The following is a 21,177-nucleotide window of genomic DNA, read 5'->3' on the forward strand; positions in this document are numbered from 1 at the left end:
TTTGGTTCTGGATATGTAAAGCTAATACATTCTGAAATCATGGGACTTAATTAAAACAATAAAAAATGGTACTTTATGTATCTTCCCTTAAAATTATAACTTTAAAACTTAATATGCAGGGGCTTCCACTTCTAACCATGATGAAGTATCAAGGACCAGATTTATCTTCCCATCTTAAAACTAAAAATATGGACACAATAGTGAAAAGCTTTCAGACATTGGGCAACAGGCAGCACAATCTCTGAAAGAGGCAAAAAAAAGTAAGCAATAAGACTTCCCAAGTGTAGAGTTTCCAGGATACAATACTAAGATGGGAAAACAAGATCCAGACAGACTCCCCAAATTGAGAAGACTGATAAGGGGGTTCAGGGACACCAAGGCAGCTACAGTTCCCAGGGCAAAGTACCAGAAAGGAGAAAGCAGCACAAAGAAAGCTCTAGAGTTCTGTTGAACATTCCCCCTGAGTCTCCTGCTGAAATACTGATCAGCACATGGATGCAGGGAAACTATCTGAAACCAGGGACAGAACCACCAGAAAGGAGCAAGGAAAACAATCACCAAAGTTCACCCAGGACTGATAAGAGTTCACAGAGCAAGAAATCCTGTAACAATGGGCAACAGCTAGAATACCCAGAAGCGTACTGTGCCTGTAGTAGGAACAAATTAGCTTATATTAAAGGATGCTCAGGTCTCACCTAACAAAGCTTAAAAAGCAAGCCTTGGAAAATTAAACTATATCTAAGTAACTTAACTATATTTCAGAAGAAACCTCAAAATATTAAAAATAATGCAAAGAAAACCAGCTCCAAACAACAAAATTCACAATGTTTGATATCCAAACAAAAATTAGCAAGCATGGAAAGAAATAGGAAAATACAATCCATCTGAAGGAGAAAAATCAGTTCTAAAAATGGACCCAGAAATGACAAAAGTGTAAGTAAGGAAGGACTTTAAAACAGGCATTACATACAAAACATTGCTGCAAAAAACTAAAGGAGACAAAAATAAGTGAAAGCAGCCTTATGTTCATAGATTGGAAGACCTAGTATTATTAAAGAAGTCCACACTATCCAAAGTGATCTACAGATTTAGCACAATTTCTATCAAAATTCCATGGCTATTTTTTTTTTTTTTGCAAAAATAGAAAAATCCATCCTGAAATTCATATAGAATCTCAAGGGACCCAATACACAAAATAATTTTGAAAAAGAAGAACAAAGTTGAAGGGCTCACAATTTATTTCAAAACTTATTATAAACTTATACTAATCAAAACAGTGTACTCCTGGCATAAAGGCAGACAAAAAGACCAAAAGAATAGAACAGAGTCTAGAAATAAACCCTCATGTATATGGTCATGTATATGGTCAAATAATCTTTGACAAGAATGCCAGGAGCACTCAGTGGGAAAGAACACTCTTCAACAACCGATGCTTGGAGAATTACAGAGTCACACGTAAAAGAATGAAGGTGGCCCCTTATACCACATATAGAAACTAACAAAAAATGAATAAAGACCTAAAACGATTAAACTCCTAGAAGATTAACTTAGGCACAAAACTTCGTGATTTTGGACCTGTCAATGATTGCTTGGATATGACATCAAAAGTACAGACAACAAAAGCAAAAACAGATAAATGGAACCATCTCAAACTTAAAACTTTTGTGCATCAGAGGCTACAATCAATAGAGTGAAAAGTCTAAAATATTTGCTAATTATATAACTGATAAGGGATTAATAACCAAATATATAAAGAACTCCTTCTTAACAACAAAAAATCACTCAATTAAAACACAGGCAAAACACCTGAATAGACATTTCTCCAAAGATGATGTACAAATGCCAACAAGCATATGAAAAGGTGCTCAACATCACTAAACTTCAGGGAAATACAAATCAAAACCATGAGATATCACCTCACACCCATCAGGATAGCTAATAGCAACAAAACTGAAATACCAAGGGTTCATAATGATGTAGAAAAATTGGAACCCTTGTGTACTGTTAGTGGAATGGTAAAATAGTGCAACCATTATGGAAAACAGTACTGATGTTGCTCAAAAAATTAAAAATAGAATTACCATATACCCAGCAATCCCATTTCTGGATATATATCTAAAAGGAGTGAAGTGGGGCGCCTGGGTGGCTCAGTGGGTTAAAGCCTCTGCCTTCGGCTCAGGTCACGATCTCAGCGTCCGGGGATCGAGCCCCACATCAGGCTCTCTGCTCAGCAGGGAGGCTGCTTCCTCCTCTCTCTCTGACTGCCTCTGTGCCTGCTTGTGATCTCTGTCTGTCAAATAAATAAACAAAATCTTAAATAAATAAATAAATAAATAAATAAAAGGAGTGAAGGCTTGGTCTTGAAGAGATATTTGCATACCCATGTTCAGAGCAGCACTATCCACAATAACCAAGAGGTAGAAGTAAGCCAAATGTCTACCAATGGATCACTGGATACAGAAAATGATGTACATATGTATAATAAGATATTATTCAGGCTTAAAGGAAATCCTGTCATAAACTACAACATGGATGAATCTTAAAGACATTATGCTAAATGAAATAAACCAGTCTCAAAAAGACAAATACTGTATGATTTCATTTATATAAAATACCTAGTATAGTCAAATTCATAGAGACAGAAAATAGAAGAGTAGTTATCTGGATTTGGGTAAGGAAAAAAAGAGGAGATGTTTCAGATTTATCAGATGAAAAAGTTCCAGAGAGTTATTTCACAACAATGTGAATATACTTAATACTCACAGACTGGTTAAGTAAAAAGGGTGAAAATGCTTAAGATGGTAAATTTTATGTGATGTATTTTTTAATCATAATTTTAAAAAAAACATATCTATTTACAATCCACATATTTAAGAAAGTAAAAGAAGAAAGCATGAGCACTGTTAAGGAAAGACATGGAAGATACATACAAGATTCAAATCAAATTTCTACAGATGAAAAATACAATGTTTAACAAGAAGAATACAATGGATAAGATTAACAGCAGATTAGAAATCTGTACAAGAAAATGTTAATAATTTTGGAGACACAGAAATAGACATTATCCAAATTGAAACAAGGAGGGGATAAAAAAAAACAAAAAAGAAAAAAAACCAGTATCACTTAGGTGTGGAACAATTATCAATTCATCAATGTATGTGTAACTGGAGTACCAAAATGAAAGGAGAGAGTGAAGGAAGAGAGAAAAACTATTTGAAAAAATAATGGCCAGAATTTTTCTATATTTGAAGACAATAATATATCCACAAATCCAAGAACTTTAACTAACCCTAAGTATAAGAAACATAAAACTACACCAAAGCATATCACAATAAAAGTGCTTTAAACCAGTGGTAAAAAGATCATTCTACAAGTAACTAGAGACAAAAAACACTTTTAGTATGAAGAAATAACCATTAACAGTAGATTTCATGTCAGAAAAATGCAAGTGAGAAGATAGTGGAGCATCATAAAAGTCTTATCATTAAAGTCCTATCATTAAAGTTGTTAAAGAAAAAACTGTCCATCTAGAATTCTATACCCAGCAAAAATACATTTGAAAACTGAAGTACCACAAAGGGGAGGGGGGTCGTTTCAGACATATAAAAGCTAAAAGAATTCCCAGCAGTAATTCAGCTTAAAATAAATGCTAAAGGTAATCAGTCAGGGAGAAGGTAAATGATACCAGATGGAAAAGGAATTTCAAAGGAAGGAAGAGGCTTGAAAGTGGGACAAATGTGGTTAAAATAAGAGTCCTTTTCCTAAATATTATTTTTAACTCCACTTAAGGGAACTGACCATTTAAAGCTAAAAAACTAAAAATATATTGTGGGATTTAAACATATGTAGAACTAAAATGTATGACAACACAAGAATGAGGAGAAATGGAACTACAGTGTTATAAGGCTGTTATATAATATGTGAGGTGGCATTTTACCCAAAAATAGACTGAAACACTACAAACAAACAAAAACAAACCCCAAAAACAAACCAAAACAAAAAACCTATAGATAATAAAAAGATATAAAGGAAGAGTCATAAAAAATACTCAAGTAATACAAATTACAAGGCAAAGAGCAAAAACAAAAAAACAGATGGGACAAATAAAACACAAATAGCAAGATAGTAGATTTAAACCCAACAATATCAATAATCACATTAAATATAAACGGTCTAAACTAAAAAGCAAAGATTAGAAAACTGGATAAGAAAACGAAGACTGAACTATATGCCACCTACCAGAAATCTACTTCAAATACACACAAATGGATAAAAGTAAAAGGATGGAAAAAGATGCACTTCGCTAATATCAATCAAAACAAAGCTAGAGAGGCAATACTGACAAAGTAGATTTCAGAGCAAAGCATATTACCAGAAATAAAGACAGCCATTTCACAATGATAAAGGGATCCAATTTATAAAAAAAACACAAGAATCCTAAATATGAATCAATCTAGTAACAGAACTTCAAAATATATGAAGCCATACTGATGAAAATATAAGCAGAAATTGGCAAGTCCACAATTATATTTAGAGATTTCAATACCGTTCTTTCAAAATTGCTAAAACAAGTAGACATAAAATCAATAAGGATAGAGAAACCTTGAGCAATTCTATTAGTCAACTTGATCCGACATTTACAGCTACTCCACCCAACTTTCTTTTCAAGTGCACATGAATCATTTACCAAGACAGAGCATATTCTGGGGTCATAAAACAAGTCTCAATAAATTCAAAATGCTTCAAATCTCACAATGTATATTCTCTGAGCACAGTGAGATTAAATCAGAAATCAATACCCAAAAATTTCCATGTGCATACTCATTTAAACCATTGGGGTCAAAGAAGACATCACAAAGAAAATCAGCAAGGATTTCTGAACTGAATAAAAATGAAAATACAACGTATCAAAATTCATGGGATGCAGCCAAAGCACTATTCAGAGGGAAATTTTACAGCATTAAACCCTTATCTCAGAAGACAATAAACTAATAAACTTTAAAACTCAAGCAAATAAAATGCAAAATAAAGCGCAGAAGGAAACTAATAAAGAGAAATCAGTGAAATTGAGAACAAAAAATCGATGAGGAATACCAAAAGCTGTTCCTTTGACTAGCAATAAAATAGACAAATCTCTAGCCAAACTGAAAAGGGAAAAAAATACACAAATTAACAGTCAGGAATGAAAGAGGGAACATAGCTATAGATCTTAAAACATTAAAAAGATAATAAGAGAATATTATGAACAATTTCATGCCAACTTAACAACTTGGATTAAATAGACAAACTCTTTGAAAGATAAACTATTGCTGTGCCCAGATGGAGCAGTCTGTTAAGCATACAGTTCTTGGATTCAGCTCACGTTATGATCTCAGAGTCCTGAGATGGAGTCCCGAGTCTAGCTCTGTGCTCAGCATGGTCTGCTTAAGACTCTCTCCCCTCTCTCTCTGCTCATGATCTCGCTCTCTCAAATAAATAAATCTTAAAAAAAAAAAAGATAGAAACTAATGATGCTCATTCAAGAACAAATAAAGAAACTAAGTAGCCCTTTATTAATGAAATTAAAGTAGTTGTTAAAACCTTTCCCACAAAGAAAACTCTAGGTATAGGTATATAAGTCACTTAGTATTATCTTAAGTTCAAGATACACTAAAGGATCTAATATTTATTAACTATCATCATGTGCTGGCATTAAGAATATAATTTTAATCTGACTATATTAGTATTCAGCAACATCATTCTAGAAGGAAGCTGTGTGAGCTGGTTAATATGGGGCTAAATTAAAACCAAGGAGACTATTAATTACCTGGAGAAAAAATGATGAGTGTCTAAAATAAGTCAGTGGCAATGAGGGGTGGGTGATAGGACAAGGCACAGTTAGAAGATGGATAGCTAATAAAGAGAAAGACCAGACGTATTTACCGAATGGACATGAAAGGTACAGAAAGAAGAATGCTCCATGACTCTTGGCTTGAACGATAGAAGAACTATTCACTAGGATAGGGAATACAGAGAAGAAACAGATTTGGGAACAAGAAGACATGTTTATTTTCCAATATATGATACATTCACTGCCCAAGAGATACATAGTAGGCAATGGGATATAGAGAATCAAAACTTGTAAAATATATGTAGTTAAATTAACCTGCTCTACCTCCCAAGATTACTTGCATTGAAAACCTTCTCTATAACTATAAAATTAATGGCTTTTATCTGTTAAAAGAATTTCAGAGATAAGAATGTGGCTAAGGCATTTGAAGAAAAAAGTCCTTTCTGTGTATATACTAAACTCACAATACAATTTCAGTATTCTTTTTTATTGTTATTTAGAGTAGCAAAACCTTATTTATTTACTCTACCTGGTTTAATGAGTCTGACCTACTTTCATCAGGAAAAAAAGAAGTTGAGAATATGAAGCTCTTTCCTATCTTTTCTGTTGTTTTGTATGTAGCTGCAATGACTTTTTAGTATATATACTGCTGAAGCAAGCATGCAATGACTTGATTTTTAATTCAACTCTGCCTGTTGCCTGTATAATATCCTATTGTCTCCTCTTAAGGTTTTATTTGTTTGCCATTTTTTGGCTCTCCTTACTGTATCTGAGAATCAAATTTAAAAACAAAACACACAAACAAAAACAAAACACCTGTACAGGGCACCTGGGTAGTTCAGTCAGTTAAGCCTCGGACTCTGGATTTCAGCTCAGGTCATGATCTCAGGGTTGTGAGATTAAGCCCTATGCCAGGCTCCACACCCAGCGTGGAGCCTGCTTAAGATGCTCTCCCCGGCTCTCCCTCTCTGCGCATCTCCACTAAAACAAACAAACAAACAAACAAACACACCTGTTCAACTTAGTCAAATAATAGCAACAACCATTTTCTGAACATGTCTTATAAGCCAGGCAATGTGTCAAGGGCTTTATGTACATTAGCTCATTTAATTTTCAAAATCTTACATGGTAAATATCTCCATCTAAGATTAAATAAAACTGAACCTCAAAAAGATTACATAATGAGCTCAAAGTCACACAACTGATGGTCTGTAGAATTGAGACTTGAACCTAAGTCTGCAGAGGACCAAAACTCATGCCATGCAACTTTAAGCTTTTTACTATCTGTAACAGACCTTTTACAGAATGTTTTACTAAAGTGCTTCCATTCATGCAACAAATATCAGTGCCTGCTCCACATCTTCATAATTTCTGTAGAAACACTTTTAACAGCCCTTTTCTCCTACTGTTTCTGAAACTGGAAAGCTGCATACAGTGCACTTTTCCCCTGCTTTACTTCCTCTCATTAAATGTCAAATTCAATCATGTTATGATTATTATCAGGTAGTGGTTCAGCCACAGCCATTTCCTGCCCAGTTCCTGTTCACTACTCAGAATGAAGTCCAGCATATTTTCTTTCCTAGTGCTGTAAAACTACCTGTTCTAGGAAGCAGTCTGTTTTTCTCACGTGAAAACTGATCTTTATACTTTGTGTCCTTTTAGCAATTTGTATGAGGCTAACAAGTTGGAATAAACACACAGCCTTCCTAAATGGCATTTAATATTTTCAACTTAGTCAAATAATTCTGGTCATGAAGTGATCTACATCTATAAATCCAATGGAAGTTATTTATGGTTCTGGGCTAACCTGAAGGGAAGATACACAAGTGGGTTTTTTTCTCAGATTTTTAAAGAACAGCCCCAATTTAAAACATTCTGTCCCACCATTCGGTCTCAAATTTGGATTCAGAAAAGGCAGTCAGCATATATCAAAGGGTAGTTTACAATACTGGCTGTATGTGGCTACATACTAGGAAAAGGGTTAAGGGAAGCAACAGTCACCTTAAGATTGTTCTTTTTTAATCCCGAAATACATTCCACAAATTAAGTGCAAATGCCTCTAGTGGTATATGTCTTCCTTTATAGCTTAGAATGAAACACTGCAATGAAATAATGAAAGTGCTTTGTTGGACACGTTTGGAAGTTTTAATTGTCACTGGGGAAAATAAGTATTAAATGGTAAACAGTACATAAAAATGTAACAATGCACAAACTGTTGAGGATTTCCTACAATTTTAATATCTAAGTTTGCAACTTCCAACTGCCAAAATTGGGTCGTACTCACCTTGCCCAGCCACATCTATACACAATTACCGTTTAAATTTTCGCCTTCACAAATACTTTTTACACAAAGCTACAATTACTTGCCATTCCCTCAACAATCCATATTCCTGTCCTTGACCCTGCCTCCTGTTCTCTGTGGGATGCCCTCCTTCCCCAGTAGTGAAAACTACCACTTACCCTTTAAGGCTCCAGAGATAGCTCTCCACAACTCCTCCAACCCCTCTCCACTCTGAATATTATTCAGTCTTCTTTATTCAGGGCTTACCAGTGTGCCAGTACTTTACATCCTCTGTTTAATGCTTACTACTCCCCTTTGAAGTAATTCTTCTCCACTTAACAGATGAGAAAACTGAAGTTGACAAAGGTTTACTATCATGTTAAAGGTCACAAGGCCAAACAGGAATTCAAATACTGGTATGTCTAAACTTCAACTGAATTCTCTTCCATTAAATCAGACTCAGGGTGCCTGGATGGCTCAGTCCTTAAGCATCTCCCTTTGGCTCACGTCATGATCCCAGGGTCCTGGGTTCCAGCTCAGCATTGGGCTCCCTGATTGGTGGGAAGCCTGCTTCTCCCTCTCCCACTGCCCCTGCTTGTGTTCCTCTCTTGCTGTCTCTGTCAAATGAATAAATAAAATCTTAAAAAAAAAAAAAAATCAGACTCTATGGCACTCTCTTATCGTATATATTGTATTGTATTATCATTATTTATTTCTCTCCCCCATTAAAGGCAGGAAAGGGGACTCCATCCTTATATCCCCAGCAATACTCAACAGTGACTACATACAGTGACTCAAAGTGTTACCCAATTTGTACAATACTCTTCTTCAGTTTATGATTTTGCAGCATTATTCTCCATTGATTATTCTCCTTGTACTAGGTATCTAAGAAGCCATGGTGGTGGTAAAGCATATTGGCTTGGAATTTAGGCTTTGTAACATTGCCTGGATGTGAATCCCACCTCCAACTTATTAGCTGAGAAATCTTGAACAAATGAGTTAACCAAAGTTGTGGTTAACTCATCTATAAAACAGAACAGTAATCATAGTACATACCTCATAGCATGATAAAGATTAAACAAGATAGCATGGAACCAATCCAACTATTTTTCGATCCTCATTTTTCCTACATGCCACCCTAAATTTTCTTTGGCTTAGTCTAGTGTAGACTTTTTAATTACAAATTCCTTGAACTTCTGTATTATATGGGCTAGCAAAAAGGTTCATTGGTTTAAAAATTGCTCAGGCCAAAAAAAGTAAAATAAAATAAAACTGCTCAGGCCAGGATGCCCAGCTGGCTTAGTCAGCAGAGCATGTGACTTTTGATCTCAAAGTTGTGAGTTCCAGCTTCACAGTGGATGTGGAGCTAACTTAAACAAATAAATATTTTTTAAAAAATAACAAAACAAATAAAAATTGCTCAGACCACCCACTTCATTTTTAGGACAAACTGTCCACTGCCAGTTTGGACTAAAAAAAACAAAAAAACAAAAAAACCTTTACTCTGGGAAGTTTGACTATACAAGAGTGCCCCCACTGTACATTACACTTTTTTCTCTTACTACATATTCATGCCCTCTCAGAAAGTGGTAAAAGTTACAAAACACACTTCCTACCTTACTAACACCTAACTTAATACTATCTGATCCACTAACCTGTGTGGGAGGCAGGCTATTTCCCCAGCAATAAATTTCCATGGAATCACCTGTGTCTGGTCTCAGGCATGGCTCATTCTCTCCAGACCTCTAGATTGCTTTCCTCTGGAATTTGTGGAGGCTGAACCACTACAACTGAGAGCGGACACCAATTTTCTTCTCTTCAACTTAACAATGTTTACTCCAAGAAGTTAGGATTTCAAATTGTTATGCCATTTTACAGCTCTTTAGGCTAAAGTGCATAGTTCCCAAATTCTCAGAATGCCCTCCCTTCAAACTTTAAAAATGCTAAAAAATGCTAAAAAAAATCCAGGTGGGGAGGAAACAAATTTCTTAAAAAAATATATATATATACATGTTATCTAAAAACAAGAGCAAATACTATGGCTATACCCAAAGTCTTTGAAAAAAAAAAATCCTAAAATATCTAGTTGGCTCAAGCTAACCAAAAACTATAAAATCAAGCACACGATTAACAAAGTAACCTCAAAGTAATCAGGATATACCATAAACAGACAGTAAGTATACATTACAATATATTTAATAATTCACAGATTTTAAAACTACTTGGTATATAAAGCAGTTTTTTTTTGTTGTGTTTTTTTTTTTTTTGGTCAGGCTAAAAATAGTGACGATGATGGGTCAGTGACAGAACGGTCTCCAGAGTTATAGAAGGAGGTGTTGAGTTTAAAAGTCATGACTCGAAGGAACAATACCAAAATACTGGCTGTCAACATCAGGCAGATAAAAATAAGAAAAGGTAAAGCAAGCTGGTGGACTGCAGTATTGTTTCCAGAGGGGAAATAGCCCTCAGGGCCCCAAGAGGATTTCAGCACCCGCTCCGCAGTCAGTGCTGGAATCAGTGAACTAAACTGTTGCCGGCCCAGTGGGTGCAGGGCAGAGACCCTCCCTCCAGCCAGCGTCCGGCGTGCGCACAGTCGCCCCCTCCGCCCGAGCCCGCTCCTCCGGCCGCTAGCTGACCTCTCCTGCTCGCCGGGGCTCGGCCACCCGATGCCCCCGCACGCCCTCCAAGACCCGGCGCGCCCCCAGCACACAGCCAGGGGAAGGAAGCCAAGGAGAGGGGCCGCGAGAGGGGGCGGAGGGGCGGGAGGCGGCGCTGGGCTTCGGCCCGTCACCATCCAGGCTCGAGGACGGCACGGACTCGGGAGGCGGGAGGCTGAGCCTCTGCCACCGGTCAAATGATGGGAAGGGACCGCGGTTGACCCCGGCGCGCAGGTGCCCTCGGCTGCCGAGGAAGTCACTGGCGGCGGAGGGCAATGCGTTGGCCCCGGAGCCCCCACCTCCATCCCGCCCGCCGTTTCCCTCCCTCGTCCTGCTCCATCCCCAGGATTCTGTCAGAACCCAACGACCTCCACACGGCCCGCCCAAGCGCGGAGGTGATGCCGGCTCTTACCGTAGGAGCGGGCGCCGCGCCGCTAGGAGGCAGCTGGGGTGCGCGCGGGAGACTCCGAGGCGAGCGCCGCCGACGCTGCGGGAGCCGGAGGAGTCACAACGAGGCTGCCGGCGGGAGCGCTGCCTCCGGAGCTGCCGCCCCACCCCCTCTCCCGCAGGATTTTGCGCTGGAGCCTGCAGTCGCCGCGCGCTGGCGGGGAGGGCGAGAAAAGAGGCGGGGCCCCCTCGGGGGCGGAGCCGAGCGCTGGTTGGTCTGATTGGCGTCTGTGGGCCCAATGGGACCACGTTTACTCCAGGCTGTGCTTAGACTGACTTTCCTCTTAGCCCGTAGCAGTAGAGAGGCGGGCCTAGTGGCTTCTTTTATCGCCGCCTTTTTGACAAACCCGAACGTAAGAAAAGGTCGGTTGGTTCGCACTGGTGGCCAAATGGTCCAATTACCTCAGGGAAAAGGCCCTCTGAAACCAGATTGGCATCCTCTCTACCTATAGGTAGAGAGGGTAGACCCGGAGGCGGTGAGAACCTGCGCCGGATGTGGGCGTGGCCTGAGGTAGAACACAGAGCCTCCACCGCGGTGGTTTGGATAGGCGGAACTGAGATCTTTTTCTTGATTATCATGTGACGGGTTCTGGATTTAATGGAGGAGAAAGCGTGGAAAAGGCCAAGGATCCAAACTGGCGAGTTTTCTGATCTTCTCGTCCCTCCCCGCTCTCCGGCCAGCGGCGCTGCCAGGTGAGTCCCGGGGTCCAGTGGGCCGGCATTCTCCCGAGGTGCATTTGCCCACCCGGTACCCCGGCGCTGGCTTCCCGACCTCAGGGGGTTTGGCGCTGCTTCCCAGCTCCTTACACTCCCCGCCAAACGTACAGACACCTGGTTGGCACCAGGCTTGTGCGTGCGTTTTGGATCGTGTGCAAGAAACCGCGTTCAGCTCCCAAAGTATACTGGGCCCAACGCGTATCCGAATTAGGGCGGACAGTAGGTCTTTGAAGACTAAGGGCGAAGATCGTTTATGAACGTCCTGAAGTTCTAGGAATAAGTAGGCCCAAAAATCATGTAAGTTGTAAGCAGAGCGCTGTTCCGCTGAAGGGAGGTTTAGTTCGACAAGGCCGTTAGGAGCCTTTCGAAAACGATTCATTTAGAGGAATTTTGTTGTGGGCTCATAAGCAAAACTGTCTTCGGGATAGGGTGAGTTCATTTGGAAGAGTGCTGGCAGTTGCGAGGGAAGGAAATGGGGGTGGTGTAGACCGCACCGTGGGCAAGTTAATGAGTGCACACACAACTGCTAGATGCTGGAACTGTGGGCAGAGCCCTTTCGATTTCCATTTTGGGACAGTGCAGAAGATTTTGACAATGGATGAGGAAGCATATGAACTAATACTTAACTATCTTCCTGGTACCAGAAGTAATCAACTTGAATAGGACTTTAGTAGAGCAGATTTTTGTTTTGGAGTATGCAGCCCGTTCTCTTGAGGAGAAAGAAGACTAGTACGATTACTTCAATTAGTGCAGATTTATGAACAAGTAAAAATTGGCGTTGTAGCTCAGCATCCAGAATTCTTCAAGCGTCATTTAAATATCAGCATAGTGCTTCCCACTTGAGAGCATTTTAGTAGAAGTGCTTACAGAACTTTGTGGCATCCCACATTATAAAACCTGAAGCCACAAAACTGTGCTCTTTGTATCATCCCTCCCTCTCCAGTCCTAAAGTACCTATGTTGAGTATAGCAGCTGTTGTTATGACCAGTTGTTACTCAGCACTGTATGCAAAAATTTGAACCCTGACTCATCCAATGGCTGATAGAAAGTTGTGTTTAAACAAGTGTATTACCATAAACTTTTTAAAGGCTCACAAAAACAGCCAGATAGATTGGAGATCAGGTTTGAGCAAACTTGATTTACAGTATAAACCCATTTGTAGTTAATAATCAGTTCACATCCTTCACACTTCTTTTTCCAAATTCAGCCCCGTATCCCACTGTAGCAGCCCTTGGTCAGGAAAGGAGACCTGGAGAAAAAAGCCTTCCTGGGAGCAAAAGCATCTGCTTTTCATACTGTAGTATGAAGCCTCCAATCTGCCAGCTAAGAAAACAGGTGCTAGCAGATGGGTATCATGGGAAAAGGGGAGTTAGGAGATCTGTTAGTCACCATTACAGTAAAACAGATACACAGTCTTGCTCCGTGATAGCCCACTATTTAAAGTAGTGGAGGTGTAGCAAAGAATATAAAAATTAGTTTAGTTTTGTTTTAAGATTATTTGAGAGAGAAAGAGAGAACAAGTTGGGGAGGGATAGAGGGGGACGGAGAAGCAGAGCTCCTCCTGAGTGGGGAGCCTGATGTGGGGTTTGATCCCGGGACCCCGAGATCATGAACAGAGACACCCAACAAACCAAGCCACCCAGGCGCCCCTCAAAGTTAGTTTTAAAATATAATTAATTAAACATGCTAGTCTTGGGCATTTTATTCACCTAGCCAGTTCCTTCACTTTTTCCTATTTCTCTGCATTTTTACTCCTACCCTCATCTTTTGCTACCCTACCTACCACCTTCTATTTTTCTCTTTCCATCAAGTGTCCTCTCTCTATCACTCTTTGTGGCTTATTTCCCTCCATTTTAATCATAGGTTCTTCCTTTACTGAAAAATTTCTTCTGACCCTTTCTCAATCTCATTATGTGTCTTTTATCTTCTCCAAGTGTTTCAGAGGAATAAAGTATTGTCAGCTGTTTACATTTTGTTATCTTCTGTTAACTCCGCACCCAGCTGCTGCAGTTTGGCTTCTGATTTCCATCTACTTACCCTTTTCCCAAATCCCCCCAAAGTTGATACAAAAAGCTTGAACAAGTACAGAATATACTGTCAACCTGTATGTGAAGGCTAAATAAATGCTTATACCTAAGTATTATAGATTAATGTGTCCCAATCAAAATTCCAAGTTTTTAAGAATTAGTGATTTTAGCAGTGAAAAAAAAAGGAAGGGCAAAACATTCTGGAAAAGAAATCTATGAGTAGTAGGTACTACTAGTCCTTTCAGATATTAGAGTATATCCTAGAACATATCTAATCATAGTCATAGAGTACTAATGAAAAACAGAAATATAGGTCAGTAAGACAGATCTGTAGACAGATACAGATATAAGGGATATGAGAAATAACTTCTGGTTGCTTGGCTGGCTCAGTTGATAGAGCATGCAACTATTGATCTCAGAGGCCTAAATTCAAGCCCTACATTCTTTAAAAAAGAGAGAGAGCGAGAGAAAGAGCCTAAATTCTTGAGTAATATAGCATCTAGTAATAACAAAATGTCAAAAGTTTAAGTGGTCTTGATTACTGGATAGCAACTAGCAAAAAAATCAGGATCTATACCACAAACCAAAAAATATATAATGAGTAGTATTAAAAAGAAAAATTCAGACTAATAGGTATTTATAAGAATTGCAGTGAGAAAGTTTAAAAAGACCCACAGACTAAACTATGTGAAAATCCAGTATTATCAACGTATTCTGTATTACTTAGTCCAATGATATCCTCACAACCTAACTTCTGTTTACTATCTGAATTTTACCCTATTAAAACTCTCCTCCCTTGACCTGATAACCACTTCCTCCTTTTTTGCTTTGATTTTGGATGCTTTTTCTTAGTACATCTCAAAATTGAATGAAAATTTATAGACGTACAGATGTACAAAAAGAATTTAAGAGTATCCCTGAGGTACAGGAATGAAGTCATGAGTACTTGGACTTGAGTGACAGCAATATAAAGGAATAGACTGTTCTTGAGACATTTTGAATAGAGCTTATGCCCAGTTGATATACTGAAAGTTTTACTGTATTTTGTCATTGGCTAAGGAATTATGAATGTAATGTTGTCAAAGGTGGCTACAAATTTTACAGGGTTTGAAAGGAAGAAGAATAGCATGTTTTCAAAATTAGGAAATCTGTGAGTGGGGAAGAGCCAGCTTTGTTCAACAGGAATGGAAGTGATTTTTTTTTTTTTTTTTTTTCCGGTATCAAAACAATCCTGACTTTTTTTCCTTCTCTTAGGGTATATTTTCCTTTTTTCGACTCTGCAACAGCCTCTTTAAACTGTTTAAATGAGAATGTCCTTGGCTCAGAGAGTACTACTCACCTGGCTTTTCACATTACTCTTCTTGATCATGTTGGTGTTGAAACTGGATGAGAAGGCACCTTGGAACTGGTTCCTCATATTTATTCCAGTCTGGATATTTGATACTATCCTTCTTGTCATGCTGATTGTGAAAATGGCTGGGCGATGTAAGTCTGGCTTTGACCCTCGACATGGATCGCACAATATTAAAAAAAAAGCCTGGTACCTCATTGCAATGTTACTTAAATTAGCCTTCTGCCTTGCACTCTGTGCTAAACTGGAACAGTTTACTACCATGAATCTGTCCTATGTCTTCATTCCTTTATGGGCCTTACTGGCTGGGGCTTTGATAGAACTTGGATATAACGTCTTTTTTGTGAGAGACTGACTTCTAAGGACATCATTTCATTTTACTGCTGTTTAACAAGCTATCATTAAAGTGTTCTGAATCCTTGCAAGCTTGAAGAATACCAGAGAACTGAGAAAAATAACCAAATGTAGTTTTATACTGCTTCCATAAAAGTCTTTGTGAATCATGGACTTCTAGTCAATCCAAAGCTTAATTATTCAGTATTTCAGTTATTAATATCCTTATTATCCCTATATAAATAAAGTTTGTTTTTGACCTTATTTTTCTACTTGACTCTTAAATAATCTGTTGAATGTATGTGGTCAATTTGTAAAGTAAATAAATATGAAGTCTTTAATCTACATTATTTGGGTAGAAGTTTAATATAGCACCATTACGACCAAAGTAAATGGTCATTTGTGCTTGTAAATTACAGAGGAAAAAACCTAGTTACTGAAATAGTTGTGCCACTTCGTGTTTATATTCAGAAGGAGTCTGGGAGTTTGCCAGATTTCTATCTAAGCTAACTTCATTGCTACTTCTTCCTTCTGTTTATGGCCCATGAATTAGAGGTGGCAATATTAAAACAGAGCAGAGGCTTGCCTATTCCTAAAGTTAGAGGGAACTTTCATTCTGGTTGAATCAGGACAGTTCCTGTTTATGCCTGTTGTCCTGGGCCTCAGGAAGTTAGTGCCCCTTTCACTCTTAAAAGTGTCCTGGCTTGAGAATTTATGGATGATGCTACCAAAGCACTCAACCCATTCCAGTGAAACATAGGTGACATTACTTATAAGAATTCCAAACAGTCTTACATGCATTATAACCCTAAAGCAGGTGATTGTTCTCGCCCTATACAGCCCTCACTTTTAGCTCTGGGAAGAACCCAAAGTAGTAGTTTGTCTGTTTTAAAAATATCTAACACACATGATAGTGATTCCTGGCTGCTAATACGTGAGAGGATTGCTTTGAATATAGCATTTTGGTCTAGTTCTCTTTTGTAAAGAAGAAAACATGACAAAAAAAAGTTTAAGCTACACACCACAAATTAATATAGCTGAACTCCTTGTTTGAAACTATAGAGCTAAACTAAATAAATAAAAATTGATCAGTTACAAGCATTTTTCTGTCTTATAATTGGTATATATTCTTCTTTTGAGCATCTAAAAATAGTATGGAAAAGGATAGTTAATATGGGGAACATAATGTGCCAGGCTTGATTAGATATTCCTAATTCAACCGAGAGATCCAAACAATTTGGTCTCTCTGATGATAGATTCAAAGTAGAAGAAGGCTTTCATCTCTATGAGAAACCAGATAGGAAGATTCTGAAATTCAGCAAAAGCTATATTTATGCAGTATTAACTAAGTATGATCTCTCACAGGGAAAAGGAAAAGGACAGCACCACATGTAATTAGCTGGGTCAGGAGTCGGCAAAATTTTTCTCTAAATGTTTATCTAGTAAATACTTTAAGCTTTGTGGGCTATATTGTTTCTATCTCAACACCTCAAATCACTTCTGTGATGAAAAAGCAGCCATAAACCATGTGCTATGTTCAAATAAAACTTTATGGACAATGAAACTTAAATTTTGTAAAATTTCCATATATCACAAAGTAGTATTCTTTTGACCTTTGTTCCAGTTACTTAAAACTATAAAAACTATTCTTGCCTTACAGCTATACAAAAAATACCCCCTAAGCTAGGCCATAAAACATAAAATTTCCTAAGCTAGGAAATTCTGTATGAGATATCTAAGAGAAAAGGTGGGAGAGGTCTCCAAGGAAATAAGAGAGAAACTGGATAAGAATTATATCTAAAAGGTGACATAGTAACTAACCTGTTGACCCATGAGGCTCAATTAATTGTAGTAGTATCTGAGAGGTTCCCAGAAAGTACAACTTTTTCTTACTTACTATATACTGACAGACTAAATAAACAACTTGAAGCAGCGTAAGTTATTGATGTTTGCCTCCTTGATTCTGGCACCAATTCAAATGTGTGTTTTATCCCCATACCACCAAGGAATTCTTTCAGTTCTGACACTACTTGGAAATAGGATCTGATCCCACAGGTTAAGGATTCAATCCCGGAAGACGCCTCCTCCCTCCAAACTTGAGATACTACTTACAAATCCAGCTATAGATCGGATGTTCCCACACTCCCAATTAACTTGCTAGAGCAGCTCACAAAACTCAAAGAAACATTTTACTTACTAGATTACCGGTTTATTATATAAGAGTATTGTAACTCAGAACAGCAAGATGAAATATTAAGGCAAGGTATGGGGAAGGGGCCGGCAGCTTCCATGCTCATGGGACATACCACTCTTGCTCCATCTCTTTGTGTTTACCATCCCAGAAGCTCTCTGAACCCTGTCCTTTTAGGATTTTATGGAGGCTTGATTCCATAGCATAATAATTAAATCACTGGCGGTTGGTGACTGCACCCAAATCTCTAGTTCTTCTCCTCTGGGAGATAAGGAAGGAGGAAAGTTCCAACCCTTTAATCAGGTGGTTGTTTCTCCCTGGTAACCAGCCTCTATCCTTAGGTTGCCTAGGAGTTTTCCAAGTCACCATGTTAACATAAGTTCAAAAGACACCTTTATCACACTACTAGGGAATTCTAAGGGTGTTAAATTCCTGTGCCTGGAATAGGGATAAAGACCAGATACATATTTCTTATAAATCACAGTCTCACAGCCTTAGTGGTTGGAATACACTTAAAACATTAATTAAAGGGGATGAAATTATGACCACAGATAGAAAAAGCAAAACAGAATAATATATAAACAATATTGCAGAAAAATACCTTCACATTTGTCTTTAGTTCTAGGGTATTTCCTTTATAATACAAAGATTTAACTTAAACATGGAAAGTTCCTTGGGAAGCCAGTATTTTCCAGGTCAGCATGCACAAGACATAACTTAATCTGGTTTGGAGCAAAAGATTTATCAAAAATTCTGAGTAAGGGATGCCTGGGTGGTTCAATTAGTTAAGCATCTGCCTTCAGCTCAGGTCATGATCCTGGGGTTGTGGGATCTAGTCCTGCACTGGGCTTCTTGCTCAGCAGGGAGTCTGCTTCTTCCTCTGCCTGCAGCTCCCCCTGCTTGTGCGCTTGCACGCACTCTCTCTTTGACAAATAATAAATTTTAAAATCTTTAAAAATTTTTAAAAATAAAGTTGGGATGTTTGTAAACGTGGAGATTCACAGACCTATACCCCTGGGGGAAAAAATATATATATATATATATGTTTATAAAAAATAAAATTATAAAAAAAAAAAAAGGAAAAAAAAATTTTTAAAAATAATTCTGAGTAAAAGCAACTTGTGAACAAAATAACTTTCCTAAGACTTGAAAATATGAAAAGTAGAAAATATTCAAAGAATTCACAACTTGTTCAGCAATATTTCATGAACACAGAGGCTGGGTATGGTGGTACCATGAATCCACCACATGAAACATTAACATGAATCCACCGAGAGAGCTTTCAAGTACCAAGAAATTTTGTTACACACAACTTTGAGAAGTAAAGGCCCATCTGTGGGCTAAAGTTTACTGTGATTTTAAGAGTTATTAACCTTACAAATTAGGTCATCTGCTTTCCACTCTGATTTTTTATAGTGCAGCAAGTAAGAGAAACTGATGGTGACTAATGAACAGAAGTGATGGCCAAAAAGGAAACCACAGAACAATTTTCATTATTATAGTAATATATGTAATATGCAGGCATATTACTATGTACCTGTGTCATCAAGAATAGTTCTCTTTACTGAGAGAAAATTAATGAGTCCTTTTAGCATTAAAGGAACAAGCCACGAACTACAAAAGGAGTTTCCTTTAATCTTTTTTTTTTTTCAAGATTTTATTTATTTGACAGAGATCACAAGTGGGCAGAGAGGCAGGCAGAGGTGGGTAGGTAAGCAGGCTCCCCGCTGAGCAGAGAGCCTGCTACAGGGCTCGATCCCATCCTGGGATCAGGACCTGAGTCGAAGGCAGAGGCTTTAACCCACCGAGCCACCCAGGCGCCCCGGAGTTTCCTTTAATCTTGATTGGTCATGTTTGCGCAGTAAACGTCAGCTGTCCTCAAAGTGTTGTTGGGGTTCTTATAATTCATGACATAGATAGTGAAGGTATATGGGAATTACAGTGTTAGAACCAGGATAAAACAAACAAGGAAAAAACCCTCATTATAATTAATGATGGAAAAACTAAAGTCCAGATAAATGAAATGAGATCAGTCTGTGGTCATTGACGAATGGTGAAGTTTTAACTCCAAATGCTACTTCCAAAATAGGTTTGCTATTGAAGAAAAAAAATATATAATGCATTCATGGAAGATATATCCCACTTATCAAATGCCAGATAAGGTAACCCTGGGCTAAAAGCTTTTATGAGAGGGATCTACTTTACACTTTAATATTTTACTCTCACTTTGCTTGTCCTATGTTCAAATTGCCATACTATAATCATACTGGTATCTTACACCACAAAGTAAATTTATTACCACTATCTATATGCTACAAACCCAAATCTGTAATCAGGAAAGGTAGTCTGTAACAAGACATGATTTTGAATTGCTGGCCCTGGGCAAAACAGTGAACTAGGAAGAAGTATGTTTTGGAAATCTGCCTACCTCCTCATGACCCCTTGATAAACATCTTCCTTTTCCCAGATGCCTATCCTTTGCCCAAAATTAGAGGAATACAGAGAAAAGGTAATTAGTGAGAAATGCATAAAATGATTAGACTGACCCAGAACATAGCTCTTCTGACTATTCTTTTTACTATGTTAGTTCCAGGATCAGAAGCTAACATTTGTAGTGTCTATAATGTATAAACCAATGGACTAAGCACTGGGTATATTCTGTCATTTTAATTTTCACCACCAATTAGCAGAATAGGTACTCCCTCCTCCCCCTTTTTACAGATGTGAAATAAAAGTTAAGTGATTTCTCCACATTACACAAGTGTATTCCCCTTTCATTAGCCATAGCTCTACGACTCAAATCCCCTCAGCATAGTATCATAAAAGTGAAGTGGTTTTACAAGTCTGTGAAAATGTGCCACCTTTGTATCCTTGTCCCACTCCTGCAACGACATGGATCTGGACTTAAAAAAATAAGTGCATGTTATCATCTTCAGTATTTTCAGTTTTTGAATATTTGTATCAATAGGGAGACTTTATTTTGCCAAGTTAAGACTTAGCAAGCTAAAACTCTGCTTCAGACTGTAAGACATTAAGGTGTTTCTTATATATTTCCCATTTTAATCACTTTAGGTCTGGTTTAAATTTATCCTCAATTGGTAACGAGTGTGTTGAGTTTTACAGGTTTAACAATCTTTACAATACTTCCTCCACATTGCCCAGTGGGCCTAGATGTTTAACAGGTAGCTTCTTAATTCTTCTTACTCATAAGACTGAAGTACAAAATAGAAACTCGGTCTCTCTATAGCGCCTGCTGATCTAATTTTCTCCATGTTTCTATTGCAACTCTAGAATTACATTATGAATTAAAGTCAGAGACAGGTATCATAGAAACGTATGTAAT

At 38.1% G+C, this 21,177-nt stretch overlaps 2 protein-coding genes across 6 annotated transcripts in view; one reads left to right on the forward strand and one right to left on the reverse strand.

Annotated features, from left to right (window-relative positions):
• The window catches only part of PHTF2 (putative homeodomain transcription factor 2), a 119,971-nt gene extending 108,626 nt beyond the window's left edge, over positions 1 to 11,345 (reverse strand). For 3 of the 5 annotated variants that reach the window (XM_032873272.1, XM_032873269.1, XM_032873276.1), the window contains exon 1: positions 11,181 to 11,344. The gene's annotated coding sequence lies outside the window, so the exon portion shown is untranslated. Of the gene's footprint in view, positions 1 to 11,180 lie in introns of all 5 variants that reach the window. The other 2 variants (XM_032873274.1, XM_032873273.1) reach the window with 1 other exon arrangement.
• A 354-nt stretch (positions 11,346 to 11,699) lies between these two features.
• TMEM60 (transmembrane protein 60) lies at positions 11,700 to 15,907 on the forward strand. Its single transcript, XM_032873280.1, has 2 exons — positions 11,700 to 11,908; positions 15,214 to 15,907. The coding sequence occupies exon 2, from the start codon at positions 15,264 to 15,266 to the stop codon at positions 15,663 to 15,665; it is 402 nt and encodes a 133-aa protein (XP_032729171.1). The 5' UTR covers positions 11,700 to 11,908; positions 15,214 to 15,263; the 3' UTR covers positions 15,666 to 15,907.
• Positions 15,908 to 21,177: the final 5,270 nt, after the last annotated feature.

Source organism: Lontra canadensis, unplaced genomic scaffold, assembly GCF_010015895.1.
Source record: "Lontra canadensis isolate GAN:19392208 unplaced genomic scaffold, GSC_riverotter_1.0 scaffold48, whole genome shotgun sequence".
Classification (NCBI taxonomy): domain Eukaryota; kingdom Metazoa; phylum Chordata; class Mammalia; order Carnivora; family Mustelidae; genus Lontra; species Lontra canadensis.